Source organism: Anarhichas minor, unplaced genomic scaffold (assembly GCF_050575085.1).
Source record: "Anarhichas minor isolate MPS153535 unplaced genomic scaffold, ASM5057508v1 ptg000033l, whole genome shotgun sequence".
In the NCBI taxonomy this organism is placed as follows: Eukaryota; Metazoa; Chordata; class Actinopteri; order Perciformes; family Anarhichadidae; genus Anarhichas; species Anarhichas minor.
The window spans coordinates 2,220,574-2,233,683 of NW_027466479.1; the positions used below are offsets into that span (position 1 = coordinate 2,220,574).

The window sequence follows — 13,110 nt, forward strand, 5'->3', positions numbered from 1 at the left end:
GGAGCAGATTTTATGGAGCGTCATTGGAGAGGAGTTAGTGAGCCTCTGATCAGACCAAATGGACCCTGTCGCCAGTGAAGCCATCACCATTATACACACACACTCGTTCTCACATGTTAAATAATAATACTGATTATTTGGCCTGTATGGCTCATTGTCAACACAACAGGAAAATATTAAAAATAATCATTATTTTTCAATTAAATTGGAATTTTATTTTTTAAATAATGGAATCTGTGTTGTTAATACTTTTGATGTTTTGTAAGTTAACACAGTTGAAGTGATGTTAAACCACAGTGAAGGAAAATGTGTGCATATGCACAAAAAACAAATAAAGCTGTTATAGATGCCTTATTACGCATCCAGCACACAAAGCAAATATCTATTCTGACATCTGACGAAAGTAAGTTCAATATTCACCCTTCTTTTTGTCCTTGTTTCCTCCACCACCTCCTGAGAAAGAAAGCATTCTAAACTCTGTCTGTCTGATGCAGCGTCGGAAATACACGAGGGCAAAGGGCAAAACTGCCCCGAAGAAATATAATGTTGCCCCTGATATCACTAGGAGAGGGGCAAAAAATACCCCCATAATTTCCTCTAATAATAATGATAATTTAATGAACTTGTCAAAAACATCGTAGCCTACATGACCCGGTCCAGTTGCCATAGAATGGTTTTGATTTTCGTCTTGACTGATCCGAACGTTCTAAGCTAATAAATAAATGGAGCGCTTCTTCATCAGACCTGTCTCATGTGAATGCAGATGTCGGTGTGAGCGTCGGAGAGGTCTGCTCTATTACTTCAGCTATGACGAGCCGGGCGCATGGCGGACTCCGGAGCCAGAGGAGTGCCTGGAGATGTAAAGCAGGTTGGACGAGGTTATCTAGTCGCTTCAGAGACACTTCTCTCTGCCACTGTCTCTCTCTCTCTCTCTGCTTCAAAGTGCTGCTATCAAGGTGCCACACTCTTCGCCATAAACGGATTGCTCTATGTGGAGAGGGAAGCGAGGGGGGCGTGAAGCTCCCCTCAGGATCAAACCCGGGTCGTGAGCCGGGCTGGATTTCCTGAGAACAACGCCCTTCAACGATCAGCTCCAGCTTTGACCTCTGAACTGTGAATGTGATTAAAAATGTGGAGCAGCGTGTGGAGGAGAGAATAGAGGCTGTGGCCATTAATCACAGACGCCTACCGCCTCAAACATACCGTCCACACACACACACACACACACACACACACTGATGACATTCAGGGTGCAAAGTCAGACTGGGTGGTTGTTCTGGTAATATTTGAAGGAGATTCCACTCCAATTAAACACCATAAAAGATCTAAATCCCCCCCACAAAGATCCGAATAGCCATCCCTGCAATGATGCATGCAGAGAAGAAAAATAACCAGGAGCCCAAAGTGCCCATTCCAGACAGCGCAGTAGGTGCTATTATCATTGACTTTATGGCCAAACACCAAGGTCAAGTGTTATTTTGGCTGTTTGTGGGAGCGTGCGGCTGGCTGGGGAGGCTGAACTCAGATCAGACGGGCCGGGACTCAGAGGCAGGATCACATAGGTTACAGTTCAGGCAATATAAAGCAATGCAACAACACCGAGTCACCTTCACGTGTCAATTCCTAAGTTGTGCACCATCAATCTTTCTGCCTAGACTCACAGCAGCACTCTGATTGGAGGGAAGAGGTCGGCCTCACACGAGACACCTCAGTTTCAAACTTACTTATTTTTTGAAAACCTCATTTCTTTTGTCCAATTTTAATATTTAATTTGAATTCCAGCTTTAGAGTTCTGGCTGTATGAGCCATTTAGCATTACAAATATACAGAAGGGAACATCAGTAAACATTTCTAAACCGAGGCCAGACCGAGTGCAACTGAAACTATTAGTAGATTAATGAATTTGTCAATCAACATCAAATTAATTAGGAAGTATTTTGACAATCGATTTACCTTTTCAGTCATTTTTCAAGCAAAAAATGACAAACCTTCACTGGTTCCAACATCCAGTGAATTTGTCACCTGAATATCTTTGGGTTTTGGACTGTTGGTCAGCTGAATTGATATGACACATTTTCAACATTTTTGACATTTTATAGACAGAATGAATCAATTAAAACAAATCAAAAGCTTAATGAATAGAAAATAATCTTTAATTGCAGCCCTAGCTAGAACAAAATTAAAACCCGATCGCAGGTTTAATGCTAATGACGATATCAATATTTGAGACTCAAACAAAATATGAAGATGGTATTTCAGCACATAGTCTTTTTTCATTTGAACAAGACATATGAAAATAACATATATTTGCCATTTCTATACTGCCATTTCGTATACATATATATAATATACATATACACCACATGCTAAGTGTGTAGTGTGTGTTTACTATTTAGTTTAATCTTCAATCAGAAAATCTCTGACACCTGGAACCTCCTTAGGAAGAATGGACGTGTGCAAGGCCTCCGAAGCCCCCCTGGAGTCCTTTAAGCACCCCTGAAGCTCCACTTTGAGAGCCAGCTACGTATATGAAAACATTTGCCGCAGCTGGCGACCACTTGTCACCACCTTGAGAGGCAGCGGAGCCACTGGGAGGAAGCCGGTGACTGTAACAGAGCTGGGTAACTGGGCTGAGCTAAGGCCACTGAGGCGGTGGCGGTGGGGGAATTGCAGTGTTGCTCTCTGAGACTGAACTCTCAGCCCTTTTGTACTCGCCTCTCGCTGGCAGCCGGGCTTGAATAGCTCCAAAGTGACGCCTCCATGCTGCTTTAAAAGCGAAGTAGCACATAGGTTGAACAAGGAACAGAGAGAAATGTTCACTTAGTCGACGTCTGGGCTGGAAAAAACACAACCCTCTCAACACACTCTCCCCTGCTACCACTTGATTACCACACAATACACTTGTCCGAACATCTGTGTGTGAGTGTGTGTGTGTGTTCAGTCTCCCAGCATGTGGGCATTTGTGCGAATGCCTTTGCTATATAATTGAATTAATACCAGCCCGCTCTTGAATTCAGCTTCAAAGAGCTTAATGAAAACATATTGCATTTTTTTTTATTTATTATTAGAGAGATAGGGGTCGGGGGGGGAGAGGGTTCACACTATGTGAGCTGTGCTGTGGGGATCTCAGTGGGACTTTCTTTGCTCCCCACCGCGTGGACTGCGTGACACTGCAGGCCCCATTTGCACTGTTTGATAATAACACTTTAATGTGACTGCTGTGGCTGTCGCCAGTGGTCCACTGCATCTCCCAGGGGAGAGAGGAGGGAGAGGGGGGGAGACTTTCAAGTCACAGTGCCTCACCGAGGCCCACACAGAAACACATCACCAACTTTAAAAAAACAACAACACTGTCAGCAGTGTCAACATTGCTCGAATCTTTAAATCCTTAAATTACAGTGAATAAGAGAGAGCAACATAATGTAGCAAATTCACACCAGACATAGGCAACTCTTAACTAGACAACACAAGTGTGTGTAAAAGACGTAAATAGAATAAGTGTATACATTATAAATAAACATTTAAATTAAATGAAACTGGACTTTTAGCAAAACAATAAATCAAATCAAACAAACGTGAATTCCAGAATTGAAATATCTGCTTTCAAAATGCCTCCTCATGGTCTTTCAGCTGCTAACCCAACCACACAACATGCACTATGGAATGATTCGGCATATCTGACAACTTAGTTTAAATGAGGGAAATCACAGTAAACAACAATTTTGTATTGTATTAAAATGATATTGAATTCAAATCAATTTTCCTCAGTTTGATTATGGATTATGAAGCTGTGTGAAGTATAAGACAATAAACCGAATTTAACACGACACCTTTACACTTGTATCCACGTAAATGTCTCTGAATTAAATGTACCTGGGTCCCATTAACATAAAGTATGGAATAAAATCACGATAACGCCCGATGGCATGCTGCTGTCCAGGAACAATAGGAGGTGTGTTAATGAAATAGTGGGCCCGGTGATCGTCCCGCTCTGTGGTGCGTACTGTATTGCTGTCTACCTGCGCTGGGCTGTTATCGGGGTCAAGGCGCGGCTCTCAGACAAGAGGCTTAAGTGGAGACAAGAGCCTTAAACACGGAATAAAACCATCAAAGTTCAGCTCTAATCCCCGCACACGTGGATAAGGCTGGCTGTTAACGGGCTGCACAATAAGCTCTGTTGACTCTGGGCGGAGAGGCATTGTGTGCCTGTTTCCTTTTCCAGCTACACAATTCAACTCGGCCAACTGGAATCATTAGAGACACCGAGTGGATTTCATCACCACTGCGCAACATAAAACACACCTTTCCCTCGACAGTATGAATTTTAAAATAAATGAATGTCTATAAATGACGTCAAGCTTGTGAATTCAAAGCAGACAGACAGCACAGGAGTGTTTAAGAGGAGTTGCCAACATTTGGATCCTGCAGTCAAACATGTTTCAAGCAGAGAATGTTGTAAAAAAGAGGTCAAACAATACAACTTAAAATCTTACTTTTACATATTTACAGTCCATTTAAAATGTATGTTTTTTAAAATTAAAATACTAACTATTATTGTTCGGCCTGCTATTATTCTCATTGTAGCTATGCAGCATTTTCCATAAATAATTTCAGCACCTTGGAGAGCTCCACGTCCACCTGCTGCGTGTTTTACTTTGCGTGTTAGCTTTTGTATAAATGAAGAAGTCACACACATTTACACACCAAATTCACTATATACACAGCCTGCAATACCACCAACGAGAGGTTCAAACCCAATATACGGGATTATTAAAATGCCAGTATGTTTATAACTATATTTAATACAATTATTTACAGGCATTGATATTCATTTCATAACGTAAAATAATTCCGATTTCTAAGTGATTACACCTGTAGACTGTGGGCTGAAATCCATCAGGCGACGTGTTTTTTTTTTATCAATTAGAAATACAATATTAGAAAACTACGGGTACAAAACACAAAATCAAATTAAAAATGGACCTTTTTTGTCTAATTAAAGAAGAGCCGGATTTAGGCTTTCTCTCTGTTCAGGCCTAATATTCCACATGAGATCTAAAAAGTAGACAGAGAATTTAAAAGGTTGTGGAGAATCTATTTATTCTCTTTTTTTGTTTTTCTTCTATTTGTTTGTGTCGGAGAGTGATATCATCTTTCTGTTGTGTCACAATAACACTAGAATAAAATAACACAGTAAAGCCTCACTCGGTATGTCAATTTAAACACGATAAAATACTTCAACTAAACTGTGTATCGAGTATATTTTCATGTTTATAAGCAGAAATCAGTTATCCTCATGTTGTTATTAAGGTTGTATCTAACCGCGGGATGTTGGTGGTTTTTTTCCAAGCATTGAACTAAACCGAAAAAAACAAAATAGCCATAACGTATGTATTCTTTTACTGGTAAAATAACCAGTCAAACAAGGCTCGAACAAGAGTCTGTCATCGGGAGCCGGTCTCAGGCGCTGTGGGGTGAGTTCTTTGGTTTGCTATGGCGCCCCCGTGAGACGGTTTCACTGTGTGTGCCATTTAGTGACCGCTGTTTTAGGTATCCGATGTCTTCAGTATTGAAATAGCAACCTTGAAATATCATGACAAATATTTCATCTGCATTATATTCTTTTTCTACGTGAAAACCCGATTTCCTCAGCAATTACTGCATTTTACGCACAGCGGTATCGCGCGGGGAAAGGACCCGCCAGGTGCGACTTTCACTGCCAAACACTTCTACAAACGGAAGCGTTGAGATAAAGTTTTACTCACACATGACATGATGCACTGTACCACACTATGAAGTAACCGAGCAGCCGCGTCTCTCCAGTGTGCGGTGCAAATGCGTCTGGAAATGCGCATGTTTAAGAAAATAATACCAATGATGGCTTTTAAACTATTGTCGGAACAGAGCGAAGGGGAGAAAAGTTGAGCTAGAAGTATACAAGGCTGAGACTCACCAGGAAAAGTGCAGGTGTCAGGAGGAACACTGCGCACCAACACGTCACCTGCATCCTCTCAGAGCTCAAAGTTCCACTAATTTCCCTCGGTTGGTAGTTGCGGCTTTGCGGACCATAAATCCACCTGGTATCCGCCTCACAGCACGGTCGAGCCCCTCAGCAGCCCAGGCGAAAAGGACACGACGCACCCCATGACCGCGGAACAAAGGTGAGAGTTGGATACTTGTGGTGGGGGGGGGGTGAGGGGGGGGCAGGACGGAGGAGCCGATGAAGAGGCTGCTGCTGCTGCGGGCTGTGATGGTGATGGAGGGAAAGGTGGGGGCGACACACGGCGGTTACTTGAGAGTTAATCCAGGTAGAGAGAGCGGCAGGGTCATAGCTGTGAGCAGGCTCGGGTCCTGATTGTCTGACAGTTTGGCGCGCGCAGCAGGTCGGAGCGCTCCGATCTGAAGAGAGCGGCGGGGCTTTCCGCTTTATAACACGCGCCCGCGACACAACCAAGGGAGATTCTAGCTCTAGCTTTGGGGAGGGCAGGGGACGAGATGAGGGAGGGGGAGGGGGAGGGGGAGAGGGAGGGGGAGAGGGAGAGGCAGGAAAAAGACGAATAAAACGAGAGGAGATTGGTTCAAGACGCAGCGAGGACGAAGAAAGCGAAGTTTTTCTCTCTCTCTCTCTCTCTCTCTCTCTCTCTCTCTCTCTTTCTCTCTCTCTCCTTTATAAACAGACGCTCGTGAGGAAAGGCGTCTCACCTTGGCTGCTGGTTTGTGTGCTTGATGTAGATGAATGAGCTGACATTCACAACTCCGCTGCCAATAACTCCAGGCAGCTCCCGTCTTCCACCCAGCCCCAAACAAGAGTGCCCCAAACCTGAACAAATACGGCACACCAGCTGTTGTTCATGATGTGATTCCAATATATTTATAATCACCTAAAACCTACTGCATTATTGCAAATAGTACTGCTAAAAACAACATCCCCAACATTTGCTGAGGATCCAACAATGTGTTTCGCATTTTCACATATTGGCATACTTCAGCTGCAAACATCTTCATTTTGTTTTGTCATGCTAGTTATTGTATTTGAACTTCAATTTTCTTAAAACAAGTGAAACAATCTACAGTAAGAATCTTTCAAGCTTTTTACAAGACACGCTGTATTTTCTACAAGAAATACAAGAAAGAATAAGACCCTGCGCTACTGTACAGAACATGTACGGAAGCCCTGAGAGGCGAGTGAGAGAGATAACTGTGGTGATCTGTTTTCTATTCCATTCTAGTTGTTTTGTCTCCTGTGATTACAGAACAGGTGGGGAAAGGCTTTGACCGGATAATAATTCTAGTTTCTCTTAAAGGTTTTTTTTCATTCGTAAAACAGATGTGAGAAAAAGTTTTGCCAATTTTTTTTTGTCAGTATAATTTTGGCCACAAAAAGACGTTGGGGAGCAACTCCATGTTCTAAATATTAAAAACTCCCCTGGAAGAAAACATGCTGTCGTTGCGTTTAGAAGATGGGGCAGGTGCACTTCAGCCTCTTGTGGCGGAAATGATTATTACAACAAATAACATTTCAAAAAACAATCCTGACAAACAATAACAATATCCTGTGAAAAACTTTTTTTCCTTCTGTTTTTTACAGATGAAAGCGAAGAACCGTAATAAGATTATTTCGCTCAAACTTTTTTTGACCTGTTCTTCAGTCACACGGGAGAGAAAACAACTAAAATCAGACTCACCAGATTTATTCTAACTCACTCTCAGGGCCTCGTAAAAATGTCCCTTGATTGTTAGAAAAAATACTAAAATGTTCTTTGCATTTCCACCGGTATCCACAGGTCTCACACAACCAATTCATCTGAAGGATTATCCGTTAATATTTCATTGGTTTGAAGAGAATAAGACTTTGGACTCAAATTATACACAACATACTTTGCCTGGTTAGTGATGCAGCCGTGGATGAGAAGGACTTTTGCAATGTAGGAAATGTCATACCGATGAAGACCATGAGATATGGTTGAAAGACTGAAAATGATAGTAAGTGGACTATTGAGTTGACACTATTGTGCTACTCATTTGTGTATTATTTGTGTATTAGAAAGTGCAATTAAGAATCATGTTTGTGTGTTTCTATACATGAGTGAAAGCCGGTGTGTGTGTGTGTGTGTGTCTGTGTGTGTGTGTGTGTGTGTGTGTGTGTGTGTGTGTGCACTCTATGCCGGCAGAGACAGGACAAGGTGACTGAAGCCTGCTCAGGTGCTGAGTGTGTTTCTGAGTCGGGGGGGTAGACAGATAGGATCCTTTCTGTGGAGGGAACAGACGGGGCGGGGAGGTGAGCAGAGAATAAAAGACAGGAGAGGCTGTGCTTTCATAAATCCCCAGCAGTCTCATTGCTACAACATGGCAGTGGTCAAGAATTGTCGCCATGACTCAGCCGGCGGGGCTGATGGGATCCTGCTCTGAATGGCCCAGATAGCCTTCACAGCCCCAGCATGGCATGCAGTGGTAGAGCAGGCAGAGATAAATCACCAGAGACCGTTCCACTTCCATCGTGGCGGTAATGAAGCGCAATCTGCTTCTATGGTTAAACTAAAGGGCCCATAATGATCAAGATTACCGTGTTTTTTAGATTCTAGTGTATAACAAATGTGCAGAGTCCAGTAGGGTCAGGACTAGGGACCAGATCCTAAGCTGACCCCTTTATACTACGGATATACGTAAAACACATGACTTAACTTAATCAAGGGATTTGCAGACTCGTCCAATATAGACATTCACTTTCACTTTGAGTTTCACTTTTAACTTTTGTTGTTGCTCGTCATTGATGTGCCTGAGTGGATGTAAGGCAGTGCCTGCTGTGCAGAACATATTTATGTTGTGCAGTGCCTTTTGGGAGTATTTAGAAGAATATATTTCTCACTGAACTTTTTCAAAATTTCGTCGAAATGAGTAATATTGACACACTAACACACTTATTTACAGCAACCGCAATATATTTTATAATTAATAGATAGACAAATGTGATCCTGTGATTTTACAGAATTGGTGTATATGTTCTGCCTGGATATGGGTGAGGGAACATACCAATCATTTTCTATATTTTAAACAATATATTTTTAATCACATATCAATCCAGTGCTGTTGATTTTCTAAAACATAAAAAAAACGTTTTTTGTCTTTTTACCAGTGGCTTCCTTTACTTTGACTTTGTTATGTTTCAGCGGTACTTGAGTTAAACATTTGCATTCATTCATTTGGAACATTCTTTTGTCAGAAGTGGCCTACAATAAATGCATTGGACCTCCATACATACATGTTATACATTTCTTCTCAACCAACTGGTTCGAGTATGTTCAGTACTGCAGTACTTTTGCAGGTAATGAGACTTTAGTAAATGCATGTTAAGACTGTGTAGGAATGTAGTTGTCAGTGCCGACTGATGTAAAGAAGGCTGATCTGCATTTTCATACAATCATGATGGAACACTGACAATTCAAGTTTCGAGTGAAATGAATGGAAGAGCTGCCTGAGAGGTTGAAAACATGCGGAATATTGTTGAAGTGAACATATTGTGTCTTAGAAAATAGTTAGCAAAGCTGCAAGTTCATATAGTGTACTTTTTACAACATTTATTTCTTTAGTTAAATATACAAAATGAGATGTGTGATTCACTTCATTTATTCATTGGACATGCTTTTCATGTTACCAGAGTTCTGTTGTTTAGAGGTGAACCAGGCTAATATCTAATATGTCAGCCTAACTTTTCTCTGCTTGTTTTGTTTACGGAATAATTAACATTTGAAACGCAAGAGTGCATTGTAAATCACAAAAGGGAAATAATATATTAGGTTAGAATTTGAAAAAAGAATTATTCGTTCCCCAAATTTTTCCTCCATAAAGACCAAAAACACTTTTCTTTAGAATAGGAAAATTACATAATGGCACAAAAATCGAATGTGGAAGAAATATTATGGCCAGACAATTACATTGATACTGGCTGAAGATGATGTTCACTTTATACATTCGGTCCTACAATTCTTTCTCTTTACAATATCTATATACAATATATTTCTCTTCCAGACTAAAGAAAACCTCCAAAATACACATTCATGTCTTTATTTCAATACTTTGTTCGTTTGTGTCGCTGGATTTCACCTAAATTCCCCAAAAGTTACTACTAGATAATGCTTCATTTACATATTTAAGCATAACATTTCAGAAAACTTGTAATACAAAGAAATGTCAGTGAGAGTTTCATGGTGACATTGTTTAGTTCATATGGTTCATCTGAAGTGTTTTCAAAATATAGGCAATTTTGAAAATGTTACACAAAATTTCAGAAAACTTGTGATTGTCTTCATGAAGGTAATCAAGTGGTGACATCTATTAGCTTAAACGGTTTCCATATCTACCTGGGGTGTCTTGCAAACTATCTTTAAGTAAATGGATGTAGTATCGTGCCTTTCTAGTCTCCTGACCACTCAAAGCGCTTTGACACCAAATGTGATTCACACACATTCGCACAGCCGACGGGAGCAGTTTGGGGTCGGGCTTGTTGTCTTGCCTAAGGACACGTTGTCACGGACTACAGGAGCCGGGGATCGTACCGCCAATCTTCTGATTGTGAGAAGATCCGCTCTACCTTCTCAGCCACAGTCACCCTCATTACCATAAAGGGTACGACAACTCTTAGGGTTCAGGAGTGCTTGTGGTTAGTGTTAGGTGAACACGAACAGTGTTCTCTACTTCCTACTTTGTCACTGGATGTAAATCGCGTTGTAATTCCAACGTTAACCGGGCTGGTTCAAACTGTTCATTTTCATGCAGCACCTGTGAGGTTAACAGGCAGCCTGCAAAAGTTGGAAATGTTCAAATTTATAGTCGACGTTCCCTTAATGATTGTGAAAATGTAACAACACTGGCCTCCGCAGACATCGAGCATAGAGACGCCTCTCATCCGACAGCGCTTTGGCCTTGCTACTGTCAAAATGTACGGAATAAAAGGGTGAATAAAAATGCTAAAGCTATTTCGTGCTTTGACTAATGCTTTGGAATGGGCTCCTAGTCACTGGCATAGACTGCCAGCAGGGAAATATGAGCCGCGTTGCATTTCAAGGGCACTGTAGAGCATCAGCGAAGCACAGAGAGTTAGAACTGAGCCACTGAGTTGTGTCAGTGTCACAGAATGAGACCAATTCACTAGAGTGATGTGAGCGCCCGCCAGCCACTACAGAAAAGGAGCGAGAGAACATTTCTAACTTGTCAATCAAACACCTGCTGTCCTTCCTCTTCTCAGCACCGGATCTCTCACTGATAGAGTATAATCAGGAGGTCAAGTTGCTAATTTTCCAAGCTGACCTTTTGGTGCCATTCAGTGCCGGGGGAGGAAATGACAGGGTAGCCTGTTCCTAATAGCTTACCATTGGGCTGTAAAGAGGAGGGACAAGAGATAAAGACAAGAGAGAGGAAGAGGATGATTGCCCAGCTGAGTGATGCTGGCGTGCGGCGGCATGAATATGTTTGGCTGGCTTTGCTCCACCGCCCGATTGTGAGGGCAGATGTTACCACGGACCCTCAGGCGTGGCCGTGACGCGGTGGCAGCAGGTTTTTGCCGTGGCTGCCGCCCAACCAGCTGCCATCTGAAGTGTCACTCAGCACGAGGGATGGGAGTCAAACTGGGCTTGACCAGAAGGGGGCCGAGGGCGCGCTTCGCGCCACGTGTGGCGACAAAAGGCCCGGCAGTCGGCTAGTCACGGTCGAGGCTGCCAGTGCTTTTCAGGGAGATTGCGAAAGGGTGGGCGGGCCGAGGTGGAGCTGACAGAGACAAATGGCTGAGCGGAGCGTCGGTCACAGGATGCAGCTGCTGCACATCAATTGCTTCCTCATCACAATTAGAATGACTGCCGGCTTCACTGTCGAGGAGCGGGGACGGAAACTCGAGCTTCCATTTGGCTTATTGAAGGGTGCGAATGCAAGTCTTCAAGTGAAAAGGCAGCCGGAGATTTGAGACTCATTTTATCTGAAAACTTTCAGAACTTAACTTGGGTAAAGTAGCCTTCTGTCTTCATGCTGCTGTAAACCATAAGGGAGTCTGCAAGCAAAATAATTCTTGAAAAAAGGGAAAGGAAATAGAGAATACAGGATAAATCCGGTTTATCACAACCTGGGTCTCATGTTTTGTAGCTGTGTCCATTGTTTCTATTGGTGAAGATAACATTGAACTCGCAGGTTTATTGCTGAGATCCGGGACTGATTCACGTTGGATGATTCTGCACCTCACGATTTACCTCCAATGACAATTTGAAGTACCAGTGCAGACAGTAGTGTGTCCTGCATGCAGCGGTAGAATGTAACTAAGTACTCAAGTACTTAAGGGTAATGTTGAAGTACTCCATTTTATGATACTTTATACTTTTGCTCCACTGTATATATACATATTATAAATCAATTCATCCTTTTAAATGATTATTGTAGATTAAGCAACCCATCTCTATATTATTAGTTGCTCCATCTTTACCAGCTGCATCTTTAGTATTACAAACACATGAATGCATCAATGATAACAATCCGGGAATATTATTGAAATGGGCCATTCCTGCATAATGAGTACTTTTACTTTTGGTACTTTAGATAAATGTTGGTGCTGATACTTTTGTACTTTTACTTAAGTAAGAGTTTGAATGCAGGACTTCTCCTTGTATGTTTTCACTGTGGTATTGATATGTTTACTTCAGCAAAAGATCGAATTACTTCTTCTGTGGTCGCGTGTGTAGCGTGTCCAACTTTGGAAACCCATCTAATCATACTGTGCAGGGTCAGGATTACTGCAATGTTGCCACTGAAAGTTAAATGATATTGTCAGTGAATGTAAGCATTATTTATTTACTTTTTTGAATCGTAGAATCAGGTGTTAAACTAACCAAACATGTATTACTAAACCAGCTGATTTCGAGGCTAAAGAGAAGGTCAACAACCTGAGATAACATAACATACATTTGGGAAATTGATAAAGGACATTGTAGCTTTGCTAAAGATATACTTCTTTAAAGCATCAACGGGGCATTTGTGCAACATTGTAGAGGAAATGAGGGGAGCAAATGACATGCTACGAAGGTTTGAGGATGTTGAAGTTCCATCTTCACCACTAGGCCACCAAGACATGAC

The 13,110-nt window shown here is 42.0% G+C and overlaps 1 protein-coding gene across 1 annotated transcript in view; it reads right to left on the reverse strand.

Moving 5' to 3' along the window:
• nxph1 (neurexophilin 1) overlaps positions 1 to 6,007 on the reverse strand; it is a 48,895-nt gene extending 42,888 nt beyond the window's left edge. Inside the window, exon 1 of the mRNA XM_076106360.1 lies at positions 5,954 to 6,007. Within this exon, the coding sequence (XP_075962475.1) occupies positions 5,954 to 6,007 (54 nt within the window). The remainder of the gene's footprint in view (positions 1 to 5,953) is intronic.
• Positions 6,008 to 13,110: the final 7,103 nt, after the last annotated feature.